The sequence below is a fragment of the Microchirus variegatus genome (genome assembly GCF_963457635.1).
Source record: "Microchirus variegatus genome assembly, chromosome: 9".
Lineage (NCBI taxonomy): Eukaryota > Metazoa > Chordata > Actinopteri > Pleuronectiformes > Soleidae > Microchirus > Microchirus variegatus.
The window spans coordinates 26270015-26294640 of NC_139810.1; the positions used below are offsets into that span (position 1 = coordinate 26270015).

Below are 24626 nucleotides of genomic sequence, written 5' to 3' on the forward strand. Positions count from 1 at the left end.
GGATAAACATGGGAGTGACGCACACTCCCTCAGTCGGGTCTGATAGTTTTGCTTGTGTTCGGATGAATAGCAGATCCAAATAAATTTACATCATTTCTGTTTCTGATTAAATGTAGGTAGAATATTAACAGTAACGACTAAAAAAATAAATAAAAGTCACTCGCTGCAGCTTTAAAGGAAAATGCAAAATCAACTTTGGAGGCCCTATGAGTAGGCAAAGTGTGAAAAAAGATGACTCACTAATGTTTTTGTGGTCAGGAGTAAGTAGAGATAAAACTACTTGCGTCACAATGAGACATTCCTGGAATTGTCTCGCGGAGCTCCGTTCCGTAAAAAACGCGAGAGTACAGACGAGGGCAATAGTATCCGGAAGAGTCTGTGAAGTGTTCTATTCTTGGCTGCACAGTGCAGCACAGAGTTCTCCACAAACTTCCAGCCTCAGAGGATTTACATGTCCAGTGGATATGTTTTATATGTCGCCAAGTTATGGCTTTTCCAAATGCTAACTGCTGTTAGCTGCCGGAGCCTCAGTGACGCTGACGTAGTTTGACCCTGTGTCTCATTTGCATTTAAAGAGACAGGCACTCAAAACCGAGCATTCTGAACAGGGTTGTTTTGGCAGGGCGATTGAACTGCTGTGGTGCTTCATCCTAGGTTAAGTTGTAGAAATAGGGTATAATATGTATACTTTAAATAAAGTGTATTATTTGGAATTAGTTATAATTATTTATAGAGTTGTAGAATATTAACCGAGTCGTACTTGTGTTTGCATTTCAGTGTACAGCTCCCGTGTCCCAAGCTATAGCCCAGCCAACTCCTCAACAGGCACCTCATGCTGCACCCCAGCAAGTACCACATCCAGGCTCCCAGCCACAGCGACAGGAGGTGATCAACAGCACAGAGGCTCTCAGTCAGCCGGAGACGACCCCCAATCCCAATCCCAATCCCAATCCCATCTCCTTCCCTGCCAACACCCTGCGTCCGTCCTCGCCCAAACCAGATGCATCTGAGCTCTACCTCAAGTCCAAGGCGTTGTTGGACAGCAAGCGTAAGTGGTCTAAGCTGACATCTTCAAATCAACTATGAAATATAGAAGTGGTATTAAGATATAAAATAATGATAAACACATTTAAGAATACAATGAGTTAATTGTTTGTTCATAGTTGATAAATCATCTCTAAAAAAATATCTAGTATGACTAGTGTCGGTTTACATTCTATTCATTATTTTGTCACTTGATTGGTTTCAAATGTCAGATTTGTGAAATAAGTTTTATTTAAGGACATTGTATTTGTTCAAGAAATACGAAATGTTATTTTCTCATTACCTTGTGTAAAACTCCCTTGGCCAAGGCTTAGAACTGCTTCCTCATATAATACACATTGCTCACTTGACCAAGAACCCACAGAACATGTTAGCTGACTCCTGTGTCTCTCTCTCTCTCTCTGCAGCTGCTAACACCAAGGACCTGGATGTGTTCATCAAAAGGAACCAGGAGTCGGGCTTTGGTTTCCGAGTCCTTGGAGGCGAGGGGCCAGATCAGCCGGTAAGAGGCAGCGCGGGCCCGTCCAACCATGTACAACCAGGCTCAGCATGCTGCCAGAATGCTAAGCCCCTTGGATACCAGAGACTGCCAGCCAGACACCAAGCAAATCAATGTTTGAGCTGCATTCATTCACTGAAATAGCCCGAATTTCTGCTTATATTCGGTGACAATGACAACATTTAAAAAAAAAAAAATGTGAACAAAGAAACAGTAGACCTGAAAAATGGCTTACATGCTCAAAGCAAATGAGATGATTTACTTCAGGCTGTTTATCTGGAGCAGATCGGTGTGTCAAACTTTTTTTTTTTTTCTTCCTTATAATGTTTTCCACAGGTTTACATCGGTGCAATCGTGCCTCTCGGCGCGGCTGAGAAAGACGGGCGCCTGCGGGCAGGAGACGAGCTTCTCTGTATAGATGGCGTGCCGGTCAAGGGCAAATCCCACAAACAAGTGTTGGAGCTGATGACCAACGCTGCTCGCAACGGCCAAGTCATGCTCACGGTCCGCAGGAAGCTGGTGCACTCAGGTTAGTCCTTAAAACCTCTGAGCAGAAACTTTGATGTGGGATTTATATATAAATAAATATATATATAACTAATATTATTCATTTGTCCTGGATGATTTCCATGCAGATAAATGGGAGTAAAGGAAAGTCAACCAACATTAACAGTCAGGGTGTTATTCTATGCAGATTTCCTCTTGGAAAGAAAAAAATCAAGTCCTGCAATAAAGACAGAAACGTAATTTACTCGAATCAAAGGAATGTGAATGAAAATCTTTTTCCCGCCCCCTGATAAAGGACAAAAGTAAACAAGGGAAATGTGGATCGCAGGAAACACATTAAGTTTTTTTTTTTTTTTCCAGCTGCATTCAGACTCGTTTACCCCCAACAAATGCCCACTCGGGGAATGCTACGAAGTACTTCTTGAAATTACTTTTGAATTTGTTGTGCTGCTGCATCAGCTTTGATCATGTTGTTAAAAAAATTAAGCATCGTTTATGCGCGGAGGTTCAGAAGGATCAGAAAGGCCAGCTTATTTTATGAATCAGGCCCTTCAGCTCAAGTGCACTGTTGACAGGCTTTTATTTCAAGTGTTCAGTGATTTGTGGAAGGATCTAAAAGAGTATACATTTGAATAAATGTACACTGACTAAAATATACCTAAGCTAACCATTCATGAATATATAAACATGTATCTGATGGTAACTGAACTAAAGATTGAAAACACATACTTTTAAGCAGATCTAAACAAGATACATGGATGCCATCATTTCCCCCTTGTTCCTGTGCAATGTCATCCGTCAGATGGTGGTGAAGAGGAGGAGAGTGGTCAGCAGCCCCCCCACGTCGCGTCTGCCCTGGTCAACAGCTCTCCCAAGACGCCCGGCACCGAGGTGGTGCCGAGTGCGGTCCAGCAAGCCCATTCGTCTCGACCCGAGTGCTTCGACATCACTCTGCAGCGCAAAGATAACGAGGGCTTTGGTTTTGTCATCCTGACCTCAAAGAACAAGCCCCCACCTGGAGGTCAGACACAAACAAAAACATATCCCGTATGAAATGTGTTGTTTTTAATAATAACTCAAAATTAAGGAGGAGTTACTTTTAAGTGGATGTCGGAAAGAAAAAAAACAAAAACATTCCAGACTGTTTTTATTGTTTGTTTTTCCTCTTGTGGGGTATAATGAAGTAAATCTCTTTTTTTTTTACGAGAGCCCCAAACCAATATATTGGTTGGCCAATAAAAAACTGTCGGACATGAGCGTTTGTTATGGGCTTACATATGGGTTTAGTGTTTACATTTGCCGATATGTGACTTTTACTTTAACTTTTATTTTCGAGAAACATTTTTCATTCCTGTTTTCTTTCTGGATAATAAGACAACAAACATGACTCAGAGCCCCGAGGACGTGCGAGGAACTCTCTTCACTTTTATTCGTTCTTTTTTTTTTAACACTGGAAAACTTTAGCTTTACGGCAACTCGACTGCCACACTTATACACAAAATACAAGCGCATGTGCAAACGCAAAATAGTAATTATTATAAATAATGATTTGTCTTTAAGGTGTTAACTCAATGCAATGTGTAAAAAAATATATATATTTTTTATATATTATATACTTCTTTCTTCTGTTATTCATAATGGAATTTAAGGTTTGATATAAGGGTTTAATAACTTAATTTTTTGAAATATATATACCGTATATCTGTTGTTCGGGATTCAATGGTTTGACTCCCTAATATCGGTGATAGCATCGACTCATATTGTTGAGGCTCTACTCTTTACCTTGTACTTTATAGTGCATTTTTTGGGGGTTTATTCCCAAATAGCTGTATTGTTGGTTGCCGGTGACTGGCAACAGCTATACTTGCACTGTAAAAGCTGTTATTTACCAAGTAACATCTCGACGTGTGGTGTGTTGAATCAGATATTCACGGTCGTCTCTCTACGTTGCTCTGTTTCAGTTATACCTCACAAGATCGGCCGCATTATCGAGGGCAGCCCCACGGACCGTTTGGGTCAGATGAAGGTGGGAGACCGTATCTCCGCTGTCAATGGCCAGTCCATTATGGAGCTGTCTCACAACGATATCGTGCAGCTCATCAAGGACGCCGGCAACTCTGTCACTCTCACGGTTGTGCCTGAAGACGGTGGGTTGGCGGTTCTGTTAACCCTCTGTAAATGTGCCCTCTGCACAGCATCACAGGTGTTACTCATCACATAAACAACGGCTTTGTTCAGCTCATTAAGGTCCAGGACAGTGTGTCACCGAAACAAGCATGCGCCCCCGAAACCGAGGAAGCATAATGGAACTCGGCCATCATTCATTTGATTACTTACACCTTTGATTTTCCTACTGATTTACATTTTAAAGGAGGCATATTATTTTTAATCATTTTAATACTTATATTTGGGACCCTGGAGGCCCTATGAGTAGGAAAAGTGTGAAAAAAGATGACTCGCTCATGTTTTTGTGGTCCGCCTCAGTCTAAGTACAGGAGATAAAACACGCGATGTTGACTTCCGCACTCATTGTGACTTCACAATGAGACATTGCTGGAATTGCTGTCTCGTGGAGCTCCGCTTTGTGCCTAAAAAACGAGAGAGTGCAGGCGAGGGGAACAGTATAATAGCTGCACAGTGCAGCACAGAGTTCTACACAAACATCCAGCCTCAGAGGATTCACGTGTCCAGTGGGTACATTTTATATATGACGGCAATGTGACGGCTAGAGTCGGCAAATGATGGCTTTTCCAAATGCAAACCGCTGTTTTTCTGCTGGAGCTTCAGTGACGCGGACATAGTTTCCTGTGTCTCATTTGCATTTAAAGAGGCAGGCACTTAAAACTGCGTATTCTGAACAGGGCTGTTTTGTCAGGGTGATTGAACTGCTGTGGTGCTTCATCCTCAAAGTATTTTGACCAAAGCATGTCACAGACATGTTCATTAGGACACAAGGGAACTAGGTTAACTTGTAGAAATAGGGTATAATATGTCTCCTTTAAGAAGATAATGGCAGGTTTTTGTTTTTTTTTTAAGATTGCACTGTGGTATAGAACAACGGATCACAACACAGTGGTCTTTCTCTGTGTCATAGTGAATGGGTGTGCTTCAAGAATTTTGTTTTTTTACAGACAGTGCTCCTCCATCTGGAACAAATTCAGCCAAGCAGAGCCCCTCAGCACAGCACAGAGCTGTGGGCCAGCAGCCTCCCAGCTATCCAGAAAGGTACACAAGAAAACATACAATCACAATCTCTCTCCTGCATGTTACACAGGCGTGTTGGCTTTCTCCTGAATCCATTAGGGACAGTCTAATAAAGGTTCTACCGCTTGATCTATAAATTAGCCCTAATCCCTCTCTATACAGACTCTTGTCTTGTTGCATCACTGTGGCCCATTACCATTTCTCGTGGCTCACGCCTTTCTTGTTATCCAAAAAAAGACAGACAAATCCCCCAGTGGGTTACTGTTTAATTGGCGAAGCAAAGACTTGGAGACATACTAAAGGGTGTCTCACTTTTTCTTTGATCTCTCTTCTTAAACAAGATTACCTCTGTCAGCCTTTTTAATCCATTGCTGCTGCGGCAATTCCACATCATCATTTCTCTCCTTCACGATCTCACACTCGCTGCCTATCAGCATGTGTTCCTCTTCCCAATTAGCCCTTGGATCCATCCCTCGGCACAGCCCTTCCTCCTCTCTGTATAATCTCCGACGCGAGCCTGGGGTTAAACCCGGACTATGAGCTGACGCTGCCGCCTTGACTGCACGAAGTGTTTAAACACCTGTACATGAGAGAGAATGCTAAGATGGCCCCAGACTCTAGTGTGTTAGCATTTTGTGTGTTCCCACAAAGGCATTGTAATGAGCTCTGTTAAGCACTGAAGTGTGTGCCCCCTGTTATCCGGCAATAAACAGTAAAAGCAACATGGCTCTTTGAAGGATTCACCCTGGTCTCTGTGCGTTGTACAATGAAACCAAACAGAAAGCGGCTCATGCTGCTGTAATGAAGGCATGATGGTGTGCGGATCACACCGGACGCAGCAGAGGGGGAAAATAATGACTCCCTTTTTTCTGTCTCCACAATATATACAGTAATGTCTCTGTTTTATGCAGGAGATTATGTACTACATAGTGTACAAATGGAGAAAATGCCCATATTTCCCCATGTCAGATATTAGAGTTTGTTTTTGTCGTTGCTATTGCTTTCCACTTCCAGTTTGAAGTAAACATTGAATTTTCATCTAAGGTTCAGTGTTTTTGAACCTAAGGTGATTTTGCTGTATTAAAATAAAATTAAAGGTGCATTATGTAATAAATCTAAAGCAACTGGCCATAAAATCGTCTTAATATGTCACAAAGACTGAGGAATAATGTTCATATAACAACTCGCCAACAACAACAGTACAGACAAAATATTTGCATTTAAAAAAATCTTTTGCAGACTGCAAATTAAATTAAATTAAATTAAATTAAATTAAGAACCCTTTAAGTCAATTAAATTAAAAAGTAAATTCAATTCTGCAGTGAGTTAGTGAACACACACAGCACACAGTGAGGTGGAGAACATGCTAACCCAGCGCAGTGAGCTGCCATGCCAGTGAGCGGCGCTCGGGGAGCAGTGAGGGGGTTAAGTGCCTTGCTCAACAGCACTTCAGCTGCGGACTGGTCTGGGATTGAACCGGCTACCTTCCGGTCTCGAGCTCGAAGCCCTTACCACTAGGCCACAGCTGCCCCAATTATGTTTATGTTTTGAAATCATGTTTCGGCATGTGGCGCCACCTACCGCCATCCACCAATCATTGCAGTCAGGAGAGTCTCAGCTGCCGAGCAACCACGGGTTGCCAGTTACGTCAAAAAAAACGAAACCTAAAAGACTTCTGTATTTTGAATTTGAATGTAGTAACCGTTTTTGGCCACATTCTTACATATGGCACCTTTAACTGAAATAAACAGTGTTGTGTACACTATGCAGGTCACACTGTAATCTGTTTTGGGTGTTTTTGTTGCAGGAATGGTGACGGTGAAGTGAACAACTTTTTTCCACAAAGAGAGATGGGTACACTCATGACATCTGGCCCTAAGCAGGTAAGACCAAAGCCAGATAACTCAGGTCTCATTATGAACAGTATATACTGTAGAACTTAATTTACTGTTGAAGTCGTAAACTTGGCACTTGTTTTTTTTTTTTTTTGAGACAGTCGTGGATTTCAATCATGCAACAGTGATTCCTCTGGTGTTAAATTCTCATATTCTTCTCTGTGTAATACAGGGCTGCTTCGTGGTGGAGCTGGAGCGCAGCCAGCGAGGCTTTGGCTTCAGTTTGAGGGGAGGGAAAGAGTATAACATGGGACTGTTCATACTGCGCCTGGCTGAGGACGGACCTGCACTTAAAGATGGCAGGATACATGTGAGTTGTCTTGCTAGGCTGCCTCTATTCTCAGAATATACTGGAACAGTCACTCCTGCATTTGTCCTTTGTCTTATTTTGAGGGATATTGATAATTCTACAACTTCAGTAGCAAGTGTCCAGAGTCCTTGGTGGTACAACACATGTCACATTTTGAGGAAAAAGTTGTTTCTGAGCTGAGTTTGTGTTTAAAACAGTTTTTGTAAAACCACTGTATCTTTGCCTCATATCTCACCCGATCTGCATGTGCTTAGTTTTGAGAAAAATGTCTGACATTATATTTAAAAGAACTGTAACTGACATTATTAAGTGTTTGGTCAGTTCTGACAGACCTGCTGCTTGTGATATGTTGCATGACAGGTTGGAGATCAGATAGTGGAGATCAACGGCGAGGCCACACAGGGCATCACACACACTCGGGCAATTGAGCTAATCCAAGCAGGAGGCAATAAAGTTCACCTTCTGCTCCGACCTGGGCAGGGCTTGGTCCCGGATCACAGTGAGTGGCTGCTGAGCACCGCATGCACGCACGCACACACACATACAAACACACACACTCATTGGTGTGTGTCGTATAGAAGCTTCTGTATGGATATGCTTGTTAGCAGGGTGCCGAGTTTCTTTATTCTCACGCATGTGTTGCAGCTTCTCTCTTGACCTTTCTCTCCTCTCATTCTTTCTCACAACCTCTATCTCGGTCTACTTGTTGTGTTTCTTTACCTACCTTGCATTCTCTTGTTTTCTGCACAAGCACGGCTGTCGACCTTTCTACCGATTTATCTCTTCCTCCTATAGGTCTGAACTCTTCTTCCACCCTGTGCTTCTACATGAAACCAGAGCATCACTAAAGGCCTCACTGCTTTTCTCGGTCTTGTCCCTAATAACATTGGTAAACCTCGTACTCCTCTTACTTTTGCCTTTGACCCTTTCCTTTTTGAAGTAACTCATCTTCCAGATTCCAGTCATTCTCTGTCCCTTACGTCTTCATCCCCCATGATCAATCTGAACTAGATCAGTTACTTGTGATTCAGTAACGTATACTCTTCACTGAAGGGGCTAAACTAAAGCAGTGAGTCCTAGAGGAATGAACAGACCTGCAGGAGCATCGGAGGCTTCGTAATGGTATTATAAAAGGTGTGATGCCACTGAACACACACCACATCCTGAGTGGGAATGAATATGGTCGACCTGGAGAAAAGCCTTTAAATAGATATTGATCAGTGAGTGACAGGTGGTAAAAGGATCCGTGTGCATTCACTGGCATGAACCTTTCCGACTCTAAATCAGACTAAATCAGAATGAATTTCTAGGAGTTGTTGCTCCTAGAAATCCGAGAGCTCATTTCAGCGCCACTAAGACCGTCGCTCTTTTGTTTTACTCTCTCTAGTTTGTTGCTGCATATATCTGCTCTCAATCACAGCCGTGAAATTCTTATCAGCTCGGCTGAAAATTGAAACGTCAGTGCTGGCTAGCACTAGCACCTTCTTCATTGATGGCTGTCTTCAGCTGATGTTTATCTCAAACAAGGCGTATATTCAGAAGGATATCACGGGGGTTATTACAGATAACGAGATAGGTGGAAAACACATTTTTTTCCACAATGTCCGACTTATTTTCCTTTTGCCTGATGTGCAATTATCTTTCAGTTTGGATGAATGTGCAAACTAGGAAACAAAAGGAATATTTCAGTTCTTGTTCTTTTTTGAGTACATGGTTTGGTTTGGTTTTTGGCTCGGCGAGAACTGTGTCTTACTCTCTCCACTGCTTGCTTCTCAGGTTCAAAGGACAAAGTCACCATTCAGTCATCTCCAGCCTCTCCATCCTCCGTCTCTTTCTCTACCTCAGAACTGTCCCCGTCTCCTCCCAAAATATCTGCCTCTGACGAGTTCACCGAGGGGGACCCGAGGGCATCTGCGTCCCCTGGTGCCGGGCGGGAGCACGGTAGGCAGGCGAACAGATCACGAGGACAGCAGCTCCCACACCACAACCATAAGCGCACCACTAGCCCCAGTACTCAGACCAGAAAAACGAGCAGGGGAGACTCCAAGTCTAGTAGTCCAAAAACAGCAGCTGAAGGCTGGGCAGATCAAGCAGAGCACTCTCAGAGCCCTAGGAGAACAGGGCAAGGCCACGGCGGATCCTTGGAAGATATGAGCAATGAGAGGAAAATTCAAGGACAGAGAGACCACTACTCCTCTAGCCCCAGGAAGGGCTCCAAGAGGGAATATGACACTGTTGTGCCTTTAAAGAACCTGGAGGACCCCCAAAGTCCTAGGCGTCCAGCAGGCCAACAACCCGGCATTCCCTCTAGAGAAGGGAAGGACTGGAGGTACAAGGAGGAGGACGCAGCTTACTGGCAGGAGAGGGGTACTACAGAGAGCGGCGACAAAAGCAGGGTGACCAGTGAAGTGCACAAGAAGGGCAAAAGGGCCGAGCACGAGGCAGCGGCACAAAAATCTCTCTCCCAAACACAGAGGGAAAGGGTGGGATCGGATGCTGATAGTGGCACCCTGAACCGAAGGAGTGGAAGAGAGAAGGGGGATAAAGAATATTGGGAGAGTAAGTACCACGGTCCAGTTGATGACGTGAATAGAAAGGACCCCAGAGGTTCAAGCAGTAGCATTCAGGACCCTAGCTGCAATGGGACCGCTGCTGGCAAGAAGGCTCCAATCACCCCAGGCCCATGGAAAGTTCCTACTTCTGCCAAGATCCAGTCCCAAGTGGACATAACATATGCAGATGTCTGATATCGGTCTAGGACTCTCTGCATTTATCAACAGAAAGCTGAGCCTCTAAAGTGTGGACGTCCACAATGGAATTATATTATTTGTTTCTTGAACAAAGCAAATCACTGTGTAACCAGCAACATAGCTTCTCATTGCTTGTGATTTTTTTTTTTTTTTTTTTTTTTTATTCACCCAGTTTGCCTTGGTTAGTTTGCATCAACCTGCTGATGTACGTGCTTTGTACTTACACGAGTGAGATGAGATATGTGTGTGGAACAGATGGGATCCGAGTGTGATTTTTCAGACCGTCTACTTTGTGCCAATCACAGACTCTGGGAAAAGAAGCTGCTCCGTGTTGCACTCACTGTGAGACTGTTGGTGAGTAACTGAATGAACTGCTCCTACTCGCATCGATGAAGGATCCGACTTTTTTGTTGTTTTTGTTTTTCTTCTTCTTCGTCACTTTAAAGGTTTAAGGCACATCCCTACAATCACTCATATCCTCTTCCTGGCAAGACTAAGTCACTGTTGCTGTCACTGATGCATGTATTTAAAAACGAGGTTGGTGAAGTTTTAAAATGACTTCACTCTCTTCTGATTTATTTACAGTCTGTTCTTTGTGAGCCTGACTAGACTTGTGGATTGCTATAAAGTGTGTGTGTGTGTGTGTGTGTGTACGTGTGCGCAACTTTATTCACACACACCGAGACGCCCTGATTCAATTTGCTTATCAGAGGGTTGGCATACACTACCCAGGAGCTTTATATGCATCAATCAGCAGACCAGATACTTGTGGTTATAATTCTAATGTTTGTTACATGTGTGATGATAATAAAGCATAATGTAATTTATTGAAATTATACGTAAACGGAACTGTTTGTGCACATACCCGTGCTGTCATTTCACTTATGATGTGGATTTTAAAGATAGAAATAGAATGTGTAAATGACCATCACCATGCAAAATAACAACACTGCAAAACCTATGCATTCTATTTCTAACATTACATGTTCTGTAAAAAGTAACATCAGCCTGATCCATGTTATATACTGTTAGCAGCTCTGTATTTTTGGTCCTCTGGCTATGTGTGTGTGTGTGTGTGTGTGTGTGTGTGTGTGTGTGTGTGTGTGTGTGTGTGTGTATACAACTGGTAGACCGACTGGTAGACCTGTGTATTTTCAATATTGCTGTAGCATCAACTATATTCAGAAACATATTATTTAACAAAAGTGACTACACATATTGACACATAACTTAGATGAGTTGAATTGTCGGGGTTTGATTGTAATAAGTGAGACCTTTGCCTTCGACTTACTTAAAACTTTAAGAGATATTGGTATTTTTATCATCATTAATGTAGGCACAAAAACATAATTCTCCTCACTCTAACCTCCAAATCTATTTTTGATCTATTTTTTTATTTACAACACGACCAATAATGTGAGAAACAAGAGCATATATTTTTTGCTTGGCTGTTACTTATTAACAACATCATGGCTGTCACTTTGGTGACGTAAACTAAAGCCAGACTCGCAAAGAAACGCAATTCATTTTCCACATATGGAAGGAAGGAATTTGTGGTTGCACATAATTTGCAACATGTGAAAAATGCCTTGACTTCTTTTGTGGGAGTTCTATTTGAAATTTCCTCTGTGAAGTTTATCAAATTTAATTAAACAGGGGACTCATAGGCCTCTTAAGAAAAAAAAATATTTATTGGAATCAGTTGTACCCTGCTCTGAAGATGAAATATGTTGTCTCAATGTTGTTAATGTGGAGTACAGCGACATCTAGTGGTTCGTTGCTAATCAGCCGGCCAGTGAAAGGATGTACAGAAATAACACATGCATCTTCTGGTCTGTGAGGCCACTTATTAATTTATTGTCCACTTTATTGTTGAATAATTATTTACTGTTCATTATTATGTATGATAATGTGGCCTTGCATTGCTCCAATATAGAAAAAACATCATCTTAATTTTAACATCATTGTAGTTTTAAATGTTTATAAATTGTACAGCACCTGTAAAAAAAAAAAAAAAAAAGATATTTGCCTTCATGCAGAAAAAGAAAGTCCTCTGTAAATTGTTTCATTATTTTTTTAAGGGAACTGAGAGGAAATGGTATAAAAACAATGGGTGAAAATAAATAATCTGGTCATGGCATTCTGTTCATGCACTGATAAATAAAGGTTTACTGAGAAATACACAACCGTGGTAGTTTGATTTATTTCGTAATAAAAAAAAAATAAATTACACATTTATGACAAACTGTCATAAAAATGACATTTTAGAAATATTTCAAAAACTTGTTTAAAACTAAAAAATGCAAACATTGCAGTAGATTTCTTTTGTTTTTCTTAAAAAAAAGATGAACTGATGTTGCTCACTGAACATGCTGGTAATGTTTAAATGGATCTATTTGGTAATAAATAATTCACTTTAAGGTATTTTATTTAACGTGTGCAGTGTGTGACCACTGGTGTATACAATAATATGTGCAGTAACAAAATGCAATCTCACGGAAGCGTATTGCATTCACTTGAAAAAAAAAAAAAAACTCCTGTTTTTCTCAGTAATTAATTTTCAGTTTGATTTTTTGAATAAATTTTTTTCTGTTTTTCTGACTAATATTTTTTTCAGTTTTTCTGAGTAATTTTTTTCAGTTTTTCAGAGTAATTTTTTTTCAGTTTTTCATGCAAATATTTGTTTCCCCTGTTTTTCTGAGTACATTTTTTTTTCAGTTTTTCGTGCAAATATTTTTTTTACCCTGTTTTTCGGAGTAATTTTTTTCAGAATTATCGAGAACTCTTGCTATGGTACACACGCCGCCGAAGGCGATTCCGGCGCCTCAGCTGCACACCGTGTGCATCCAATATTTTCAGAAGTCTCCTGATCGTCTCTTGAGTCACAACGTAGCCAGCCTGAATGCATTTCAAATGCATCATCTTGTATCCATGGAGCATGTCATATCTGTCCAACTGATCCTGGAGAAATATTGCTATGTCTAGCAGATCTGAATGGGCTTTCCTTCTGAACAACTGCAAAGTCCTCAGGTGCCTACGTTAAGTCGACAAACTAATGATAATACCATCTAAAGACAGGACTATCTCCCAGTGTCTTAAATCCAGGTCAAGGTAAAACTTGATTAAACTAAACAAGCCGTCCAGGTTGTTATAAAAAAAATGACTCCGAAAAACAGAAAAAAAAATACTCCGAAAAACAGGGGGAAAAAATGCTTGCACGAAAAACAGAAAAATAATTACTCTGAAAATCAGAAAAAAAATTACTCAGAAAAACTGAAAAAAAATTAGACAGAAAAACAGAGAAAAAATTATTCAAAAAATCAAACCGAAAATTAACTACTGGGAAAAACAGGAGTTTTTGTTTTTTTTATCAAGTGAATGCAATACGCTTCCGTACAATCTGAACCTTATTCTAAGTACTTCACATAGCTTTGTAAAGTGAGGACAGGTGGAGTCCCAAACATGTCAAAATGTCCTTCTAAGAAAGGTTTAAGTTGAGGTCCTCAAAAATCCGTGTTGTTACACGGTGAACTACTCCCTCTAGTGGCAGTGGCCTTTAATAACATAGAGATTACGTCAGCAGAGCAGAAGTGAGTGCGTGCTTAGCCGCACGCAGTCAATGTACTTCAAACTACGATTCCCATGTAGCATTGCGGCGGTAAGAAACTACACCATCCAGCGTTCCATGCGTTGCGCGTGCGCAGTGGTCCCGAAACGCATTTAATAAACTACAAAATGACGTCGAGAGGACGACAAACCTGCCGCGGACCTGCGCCGTAATGAGCGCCGAGTCCTTTTAAAATGTACCGTACGTGCAAAGATGGCAGCTGAAGTCGACCTGCTGCGAGCGAAAGTAGCGGAAGAGAAGGTGAGGGACAGTCTGGAGCGACTCATCAAGGAGAGGAAGAGGAGGAAGAAGAGGGAACCGTCACCGGAGAGACGGGACCAGTGTGAAAAAGAAGACGCGAAGAAAGTGAAGCTCCATCACCATCAACACCACCAACACCACGCTGAGCACCGGACCCACCAGCCGCATCAGCTGCACCAAACCCCCAAACCCCTCAACTTCACCGCGGGCAAGCATGTCCTTCACCACCACCGTCACCACCACCACCACAACAACAACAACAACAACAACAACAACAACCACCACGGTCTCACCAACGGAGCGAAGAAGAGCCCGCAGCCGGCTCTGCCTCCCGCTGCTCCGCAGAAGAAGCGAGCGCAGCCTCGGGAGCCGCCGCCGGCTGCGCTCTTCACTCTCACGCCTCTCAAAGTGGCCGAGGCCAAACACGGGGATTTTAAAGAAAAACACCGGGACCAAGACGTGAAGCTGAAGCCGAAGAAGGAAAACACCGAGGCCAACGTGAAACACGCCGAGCTGAAGATAAAGAAGGGTGAGTTGCATTATTTTGTTGATGGATATGCACTTCAAATACTCATGTTTAGCACAGTCCAGATGTGGGTCATTCTGCTGCGTGTTTCATTGAAGGAGCAGATTGTAACTTTTACCTCTAACTCATTTACATGCAGAGGCGATTCTAGAGTCTGAAGGGGCCCTAAGCAGCAAAAATCCCCAGGGGGCCCTTCCAGCCAGTGTTCATCACCATTATGTTGTAAATAATCTGACACCAACGAAAAATGTATGAGTTCAAAATATATTTTTTTTTTCGAAATGAATGAAATAACATGGAAAAACCTTGTAATTAAAAAGTATGTGAAAATATAAATGTAAAGAACAATAAAATACTGTAAATAGCTTGTAAAAAAATATATAAACTTAGTCAAATCAAATTCATTACACTGTAAAGAACCCACATTATAAAACAATATAAATATAAACAATATAAAAAACATATATAAACTGAGTAAAAAAGATATGCATTACACTGTAAATAATCCTCTTCATTTTCTAACTTGCAGAACTTCCAACAGTGTAGCCCGCAGGAATCATAGAAATAGTAATAATAATAATGGAGTAATTAGGGCTGGGTGATTGCCAAAACTGTAACTTAACAAGAAAAAACATCTCACGACAATATTAACAACTTGTGGAAATTGTAGTACTAATTGTAGAGTGAAAGTTGAAGACAAAACTGATTTATTTAACAGTCAATCGGAGAAACATTTCACAAATCTGAGGCAAAACATCAAGGTTTGCATAAATATCGTGTGGATACACACTGCACCTTTGTCATATTGGTATTGAAGAAAAATATATCATGATGAATGTTATTGCCCTGGTTGCAATAATTACTGATAGTTAGAGTTAAATATGGATAAAAGTGGCCTGAAAAAGAAACGACAGAATCATAAGGAACCAAAGCAATTATAACAGATCCCCCCAAATATTTGTATTCTAGTGTCGGTCATTTTTGGATGAATACTTTAGGGTCAGCGTTTCCACCATGACTCAGTATTGATAGTCTCATATCAGTAAGAGAATATTCAGATGCAGTCACCAAGACTCATCTGAGAGTAAAATGAAGCACCCTCTCTACACTCTGCATGCATCAAACCTCTCTAACCATTGCTCTTTCCTTCCTTGCAGAACCAAGGCCTCACAATGAGAACATCAAGTCCCTGACACTGGACGACTATCTCCTGAAGCAGAAGAAGAAGAAAAAGAAGAAGCAGCAGCAGCAGCAGCATCGCGAGGACGAGCACAGAGCCAAGAAGGTCCGCTGCGTGCACAACAAAGCAGTTCAGACTGTGTGTTCAGGGCTTGGGGCTGAAATATCTCTGTCTGGAACAGTGAAGTGCGAAAGGAATCGCCGTCCTACTATCAACTATCAACCCTACCTCCATGCTCTCAAACTGGGGCAAGTCCCCTTCCTCTCCCACCAAGACCATTACATCCGCAGCTCCTGCCTCCAGACAGGCACCTGGTGTGGACGCTTCATGCATGAGGAAAGGCAGGCCAATGGTGGGGGATTAGTCCTCCATGCCTATGCTGACGAGTTAGCCTGTCTCAGTCCAGCTGAGATGGAGTGCTTTGCCCTGGAGTTTCTAGAGTTGACCTTTGCTGAGAACCCTGGAGGTGCAGGCTCTTATGCCTTGGCAGTGGTCCACAAGGCAGCCGCCTACCTGCCCGACTTCCTCGACTACTTTGCCTTCAACTTCCCCAACACACATGTCAAAATGGAGGTAATGGGAAAGAAAGACATTGAGACGACAACTATCTCCAACTTTCACTCTCAGGTATGCGAAAAGACAATGGGTTGTTTCACACGCCTCAACAATTCCCCCACTTTCATAAAAGCCATATGTATAGATCACAGCCTCGCAACACTGCAGTTTCCTAGTTTGTGGGAGTTCAAAGTTAAGGTCACATTATACTTCTCCGACTGCGTAATGAGACCCCTCGAGCCTTCATAGTTCTCCGTCGTGGTGCCGGATACGCACTGCAATTTCCCGTCCGATCAGTAGGGGTCGCTACGCAAGGTTGTTGTGCTTTTGGCTACAGTGAGCAATGGCGTCCGAGGGAGAAAGACTGTTGTTGTTGTTGTTGTTGTTGTTGTTGTTGTTGTTGTTGTTGTTGTTGCAGCGGAATAACATTGAAACAGTGGCTGTTTCTCACTTTTTTGTGTCACGGAACCCAGTTGTAAGATAATTTGAGGCGAGAAATTAGCCTAAACATGTGCCGTGTGTATTAAGATATGACCTATTTATAGTTTGGCAGCGACGTTGTTGGCGGTGATCAGCTCCGCCTCTGTGGACGCTCGGTGCGCACAGTGGCCGGCACAGAGCAGCGTTATCTCGCCCTGTCCTGAGGACCAATCGTAGCCCTTGCCGTCTCCGTTGTCCCTTGACGGAGTGACGGACACTTAAGAAAATCATTTGTGTAGCAGAGGCTCTCTGACAGGCTCTCCGGCGACGCAGAGGGGTCTCCGTAACCTACGTAGAGCACTTTACGCAGGAGTATAAATTGGGCTTTAGGGCGACGTGATCATTCAATTTAACTGATTTTTGTGTGCCAACCATCCAAGGACGCACCTGTGTTGCCAGTAGAGCCACTAGAACATAGCAATGGTCAGAAATGACAAATGTTAGGGAACCTAAGAAGTATCACTACCTCTCTCAAAAACGTCTTGATCAGAAGAAAATAAAAATCAAGTGCCTGCGGTTGATGAACAAACATGTCGCTCTGGATAATATCTCCTGAGGAAGCTTCAGCCAAGTTTACCGAACACGCTCTCCTTCCCTCAAAGTTATCCATAAGCAAATTTAAACTAAAGACTCTCAAGTTTACAGAATGTAAGCTTAATAGAAAAAAGTAGAGTAATATACATCCAGAAGCCAGATCATGTAGACCTAAACATGAGTATCTTGAATGTGATTTGGTATTTTATAGAAAAACAGCATGAAGGAATGAGGGGGTTGATGTAAGTCATTTTACTCAGAATGTAGTGAACAGCAGCCTGTTGGACCAGTTGTTAACGGTTTAATTGGGTTTATCATTTCAACCCTACTCCAAATCTCAAAATATTGTAAGTAGTCCAGTAAATAATAAATTAACATAGATGTGGGTGCCTAGGATGCACATAAATCATAATTTCATAAAAATAACAACGTAAGTAGCATAGTTGACGTATCATTCAGATGATGACTAAAATGAAATGCTCGTATGTGCCCTAACAACACTGTAGAAGGTGACAGGAAGTCGAAAAGCATGGGACGAGCCAGAGTCATGAATGAGCTCACGTACGTGTTCACTCCCAGTAGATGGTTTCGGTCCAAAGTACAATGAAGAGAGGGGAGTAACAGAGTTGCCCTTTTTTTTTTTCATGACGATGCTCGATTGGTCCTGAGAGGAGAGTGAGTGCTGATGTGACACTCTGCGTGTTTGTGATCTGCAGAAGGGAGACTCTGGGAGCTCAGCATTTTTTCTTTGTATGCAGAGACGTTGGATATAGTTTGACCATTTTTGAGACTACGGCATTTTTACTGACTGACTGAAGCCTTTGAGATGAAAATACACTCATGTATTAGTGTAAAGCCAGGGCTATTCAACTAAAATTTCCAGAGGGCCAGCTTTTCGGAAGGCTGTCCAGCCAGTGGGCCGGTCAACCCCTGTACTAATATTTTGTGTTGCATGTACAGTAAACGGGTACAAATAGATCCAAAATGTTATAACTTATTTTGCACTTATTTATTGAAATGGCTGCTAGTTTTGTGCAAAAAAATGTAAGTCACAAAACCACCAACATTCAGGTACAATACATTTTACAGTTGCAGTACCACCATCATTTGGGTGGAACAGTCACAGTTGGCTCTTACAAAATTAGAGGTAACAATATAAAGACAAAGTGTGGCAAAGTGCCAGAAATGGTCGAAGCTACGGTTTGATTGGCTTTTTAATAATGCATTCATTATTTGTGGGTTAATGGGCTGCGGGCCGGTCCAAATAGCTTGAAGGGCCGGTTCTGGCCCCCGGGCCTTAAGTTGACTTGGTGTAAAGCATAGAGTTCATGCTATAGTGTGTAGGGTCTACAGTATACAACATCCACTGTATATCAACACACATCATATTCATATAGACACTGTAATGATAGCTGTATCATGGGCCTGTTTTACAGTATGTATGCATTTCTGAGATTTGGTATTCAAACAAAGAAAAACAGCCTCACCCACATAATCAAATGCATAAATCAACACAAACACAGAAAACCACAAACGAGTGGTGGCGTGGAGAGAGTTGCCAAAGAGTGTTTGTGTCCTTTCTGGTATGCAATAGCCACCGTACTTCCCTGGTGTGGAAAGGGAGAAGTGAGGGAGGAGTCCTCCATTTGTTGCACTCACAACTTTAAAGAAAATGAGTATAACGTATGGGGCGCACGAACTGATACAAGTCGTTTCTCTTGTTCCAGGTGAGTCGGACTTACTCTTCAGGAACATATAGGGCAGGACCCATGAGGCAAATCAGCTTGGTGGGAGCTGTGGATGAGGAGGTTGGAGACTTTTTCCCAGAATTCCTTGACATGTTGGAAGAATCACCCTTTCTCAAGGTCAGAGGGATGTATGTACTCTATACATAAACACATATAGCCCTAAATTGTGCATCATCCTAAGACACTTAATAAGAATACAATAGACGGCCGAACATTGTTCCTCAGGAATGTCATTCAAGAGTTCACCACCCTATGACTCGTTGTTGTCGTGGGCGTTTACCTGATTTCAATGTCCCTACTAGGCCACTTAATCTGCACTAGGTTGTGTATCCCAAGTTTAACTCGTAATTAGAATAATTTTCATTCACACAGTCCTTGTAAAGTCCAGTGGAGATGGGGAAATGCGTTAAAAAACAAACAAAAAACACTTAATTTGGTGCTCTACAAGACTTGTCCACTGTCTCAAGAAACAAAAATGGGGAACAAGGCACACCAGGAATCCACGTTATCCAAGATATTAAAAATAACTTTTTACACTTAAAAAGATCCCACCCACTCTGACCAGCCTAACTGTAATAATAATAACAGTAGTAATTACAAACTACTCTGATCAACAGACTTTATGGCATGTATGCACATGGACAGCTGAATAAAGTACACATGCCGATAAAACATATGATATTAAACGTGTCTGGTAAACACCAAGCACATCATTTATCATTAAACCTGTCATATTTTATGAATATGTTGTGTATTATAATATACACTACTCATAAGAAGTTTCATAGGGATCTTCGACAAGAATATCCCTATGAAAAGTCCATGCTACAGTGATTCTACCATGAAAGTAGGGCATGCAATGGATGGAAGGATGCAATGGTCATTTGTCTCAATAACTTGATCAATGATGTCAACATTTCAACATCATGATGAAGACGACTGTTTGAATACAAATTGTCACTGAACCAGAACTTTTCAGTTGTTATTGAACCACTACATCAGACAGTTGTTGTGATTTTTGCGCTTTATCACCTTGTTATTCAGCACAGAACAGCATGTTATGCAAATAAGCGCTGAAACGCTGAACAATCGGACTTGTGCGTTCAAAAGTTTAGAGACGGTTTACTTAAGTTCACCTGTAAAGGTTATAGTGCATTTTAGGAGCATTCTGAAATAGAATCCAAAAGCCAAACATCCCTGACTTTTTGTGAGCAGTGTTTATACCATGTTTTTGTTTATTTTAATCGGATATGTTAAAAAAAGACACATGTTGACTGTGATTCCAGTCTGTGCGGGGCTCTGTGAATGATCTCCCAGCTGTGTCTGTTAACAGATGACCCTACCATGGGGAAGCCTCTCCAGTCTGAAGCTGGACTGTCGCTCTCAGAGCGATGATGGGCCCATCTTGTGGGTGCGACCGGGAGAACAAATGGTACCCACTGCTGATATGCCCAAGTCCCCTTTCAAACGACGCAGGTACAACACCCCCCCCCCCCACCTCCTTTTAAAGCGGAACTAGACCGGAAGTTCCTATTATCGCTGTTTTTTTTGGTGTGTATCTGCGTCATTACCTTGTTTATGAAGCCCTGACGGTTCGAAACAAACAGTTCAGCCATTGCTGAGAACGTTGTGTTTTATTGTAATCTCGGGGCTCAACGAGATCACTGAAAATCCCGTAATAGTTACGTAAGCAGCGGTTCTCCTGAACAACCGATCGTCCTCCTCCGGGCAGTAGTCCGGGCACATCCGGTTACATACATTGAACCGCAGAAGAAGAATAACGTCCGTTGTGGAGGTGTTTCACGAGCAACAGTGTCTTCTGACTCTGGGTCTGACTCCGGTTTAAAGTCATCAAAGGGACTGTGGCGGGGAGTCGTGAAGAAGCTATTTTTAAACACTGTTAAAACAATGTTTTGATAATGAGGAGCAGTGCATCCACCGTTCCAGAGGGGGGCGCTGCGCTTCTGAGAACGGATGTGCTGGATAGTACTGGCCAATCACAAGACTCTGTCTCCTGGGGGTGAAAGTTCACTCTGTAACATCGCGGCTGAAAAACACTGTCAGAAAAGAGGATTTATATCGGCTCGTTTACAGAAACTAGGAGGTTTTTGACCATAAAAACAAGTTAATATATGTAAGTAGACCTCCATAACTAACATTTATGTGCAACAGGACCACTCTATGTGACCTTTAAAGCAAATTTATGAAATGACCTCAAGACGAAATTATAGTAGTCATGGAAATATAAAGCTCTCCTGTCTTATTATTGTCCTTTCTACCCCTTTTCCTGCTCACTCACTTCTTTTTGTCCAGGTCTATGAATGAGATAAAGAATCTTCACTATCTGCCAAGAGCCAGTGAACCTCGAGAAGTCCTGTTTGAGGACCGCACTAAGGCCCACGCTGATCACGTGGGTCAGAGTTTTGACTGGCAGAGCACTGCTGCTGTAGGGGTACTGAAGGCGGTGCACTTCGGAGAATGGTGGGTGATGGGGGTTTTTGTCAATACGAGTCCTAGACTTGTCCAAGACGATTACATCCTGGTACGCGATGGAGGAGATGTAACTACTGTTTTTTTTTTGGTTTTTTTTGCTCCTATTCAATCTCTTACAGGAATAACCGACCTCGGATAACCAAAGATGTTGTATGTTTCCAAGCTGGTGACTTCACTGACGTTGTCCAGAGGCTGCAGCTTGATCTGTACGAACCTCCCGTGTCTCAGGTAAGGACTCCGATTTCTACACAGTCACTGCACCCAATACAGTTCAATGACATGTCGGTTAGTCATCTGGCATTAAATATAAATTGAATGGGACATTAAAACGTTTGAATCTAAACAAATGTCTGCCCCTGTTCATTCAAAAACCACACAATGCTGATTTAAGCTTATCGGCGCACCACACAACTCTCTCTGTGTGATTCTGTGTGCGACTCTCTCACTATAGCACTGTTTTGTGTCCGTGTCTGTGGAGACATTCCCACGCGGCACAAAGTGACTTATTCTTCCGTGTGGCACAATGCTACATAGCACTAGTGCCCAGAGGAGTCCAAAGGGTGCAATGGATGTTCCGCACTGGAGCTTTAACTGCTACATTGAGCTGCCCCAGCTCATAATAAAAAGCAAAAAATAATGTTTTCCTCTTGCTTTGCCGACTCAGTGATCACTGGGCTAGGGCAGAAACTCTCAAAAATGGGACACATGGACAAATGTGAGCCTTAAAATTACAAAAGTTTTTTTCCAGATATTTACCTTTTTGAGGTAAACTGGCAACTGCATGATTCTAGGGGGCGAAAAAACAACTGTTAAACCAAACAAATACTTGCTATATTGCCATGAATCCCCTCCCCCACCCCCGTAGCATATACTGCTAACATTTTAACCACAAAACCACTGTATCTTCATGCAGTGTGTACAGTGGGTGGACGACGCCAAGCTCAACCAGCTCAGGAGGGAGGGCATCCGCTATGTCCGCGCCCAGCTCTGCGACGACGACATTTACTTCATCCCGAGGAACGTCATCCATCAGTTCAAGACGGTGTCTGCGGTCTGTAGCCTGGCCTGGCACATTCGTCTCAAACGGTACCATCCAGAGAAGGTCAAAGTGGAGGGGGAGCAGCAGCAGCAGCAGCAGCAGCAGCAGCCGCCCAGTGATCTCAGCCCCACCTCGGGCAGAGTCTCGTTTTCCTCCCCTGCCATGCCCGACGCCACCGTTACACCCCGCGCAAGACCACAGAGTGACAACATCCACGGTGGAGTGGCTAAGACTGAAGAACTTGAGTTCCAGAGGCCAGCAACACCTCCCCGAGAGCCTCAGCCGGCTCCCCCGCAGCCCGCCAAGTCCACCCACCTGTCCCAAACATACCATGAGCCCCACTTTTCCTTGGCACCAGTCCACTCTGGTTGTGCACCTTCTAAAGAACCTTCACTTCCAAAAGCTTTTGGCCACGCCGCGATGTTCCCGAAATGATCTTCTCCTTCCTACACAACCCTTCTCTCTTTCCGTTGTGGGAGGAGCATGAAGGAATTTTAAGACTAAAAACTGACAATTGACTGTCAATCAGGAAAACCTTTCAACTTAATTAATAACTCATCACATATTTTTAATCTTTAAATGTTGCTTAAAATGTCCTCTATACTTTTTTTTTTCCCTCAGCCAAAGTATACAGTCAATTGCGACTCTAATCTCGTATTTTTACGTGGTCACACTTAAACTAGAGCTCTCCGCCGAAGAAGCATTTATTTTTAGACCGACAATGTAATTTGTTACACTCAAATTTTAAATTTGCGAGAATGGAAGTCACACGTGCAGGTGGACTGATTTGTTTACATATTCTGGGAGCACGATGCCGAACTTCTTGTACTTCTTTTATTAGTTTAAGCAAAAAGAGGCATGTTGGCTAACTTTACCCAGTAGATGCTGTGGCTTTCTGTGAGTCGTGTGTAAAATAAAACCAGGAGAATTTAAACGCCTGGGACGTGTTGGAAATAACGGATCGGCTAAAATCGACATGTTGACTGAATGTCGACATTTATCTCATCATGGAATAAGCACTTCACACTTTTTTTTTGTCAGCTTTATAAGTTGTAGTTTTTGCATGAAATTACTTTATTTAAATACCATTTTTTTATGGTGCCTTTTTCTTTTTACTGTTGATGCTGTTATTTTTATATATTTTATTTATTTTCTTAATCAACATAAACACCGGTTTGTAACTAAGATAAGATATATATATATCCATCAGATTTTGCAGATGTAGATATGATCGCTGTCCGTGCACTCGTTTTTCATTCATTCGCACTTTTAACTCATAATGTCTCTATTTTGATGAAGGCACTCTCTGAAAATGGTCACCTGTGTTTGAAAGTTTTGACATAATTTGGCCTCCAAAGAATTTTTTATCCCAAAAATAAATCAATAAAAATAAAAATCTTCTTAAATTGGTAAATGAAGGTATGATGGGACACTGCCTCTGCTCTACCGCTTACTTTGTCTAGTCCCTTGTACTGTATAGGATTAGCCTCATGTATGTGTTGTAAAATATTGATTGGCAGCCACAGTGTGTCATGTTTTCATTTTATTTATGTATTGTATTGGGGTTTTTTGTTTGTTGTTTTTTTTTAAAACCAACATTAGTCTCATTATGTTTTTGGTTTCCTGATCTTCCTGCCACCTGGTGGAAGCCAGGTGTTATTGAACACTGTATGAGCAGAGTGGATGTTTTTCTTTTGTCAGAAATATGGCTGTTATAGGTTCTTGATTTACTGAATCAATGTAGAAATAAACAGACAGGTAAAAACACTGTCACATCAGCCTGTTTTTGTCATTTGCATATAAGGAAGTTCATTGTCATCTATCTATAAAGCAAGTTGCGTCTGTCTGTCTGTCTGTGACGGGCATATCTCGCTGACCATTTGTCAGATTGCCCTAAGACTTTGGATATGGGTTGAGCATGGCCCAATTGTGTGCATCCTTGATTTTAATTTTTTTTGGAGGAATTTTCATTTTCACGGATTTATCACGCTGCA

General features: G+C 42.1%; 2 protein-coding genes across 2 annotated transcripts in view; both read left to right on the forward strand.

Annotated features, from left to right (window-relative positions):
- Positions 1 to 10666, forward strand: part of magi3a (membrane associated guanylate kinase, WW and PDZ domain containing 3a) — a 122000-nt gene extending 111334 nt beyond the window's left edge. The window contains exons 12-21 of the mRNA XM_083895576.1: positions 778 to 1048; positions 1452 to 1546; positions 1880 to 2072; positions 2853 to 3071; positions 4012 to 4197; positions 5182 to 5275; positions 7062 to 7137; positions 7322 to 7459; positions 7820 to 7958; positions 9236 to 10666. Of these exons, the coding sequence (XP_083751702.1) occupies positions 778 to 1048; positions 1452 to 1546; positions 1880 to 2072; positions 2853 to 3071; positions 4012 to 4197; positions 5182 to 5275; positions 7062 to 7137; positions 7322 to 7459; positions 7820 to 7958; positions 9236 to 10206 (2382 nt within the window). The 3' untranslated portion in view covers positions 10207 to 10666. The remainder of the gene's footprint in view (positions 1 to 777; positions 1049 to 1451; positions 1547 to 1879; positions 2073 to 2852; positions 3072 to 4011; positions 4198 to 5181; positions 5276 to 7061; positions 7138 to 7321; positions 7460 to 7819; positions 7959 to 9235) is intronic.
- A 3360-nt stretch (positions 10667 to 14026) lies between these two features.
- Positions 14027 to 24253, forward strand: rsbn1 (round spermatid basic protein 1). Its single transcript, XM_083895719.1, has 7 exons — positions 14027 to 14606; positions 15761 to 16410; positions 19080 to 19217; positions 20434 to 20576; positions 21414 to 21581; positions 21713 to 21821; positions 22507 to 24253. Exons 1-7 carry the CDS (start codon positions 14030 to 14032, stop codon positions 23065 to 23067), a joined length of 2346 nt encoding a protein of 781 aa, XP_083751845.1. The 5' UTR covers positions 14027 to 14029; the 3' UTR covers positions 23068 to 24253.
- The last annotated feature ends 373 nt before the right edge of the window (positions 24254 to 24626 follow it).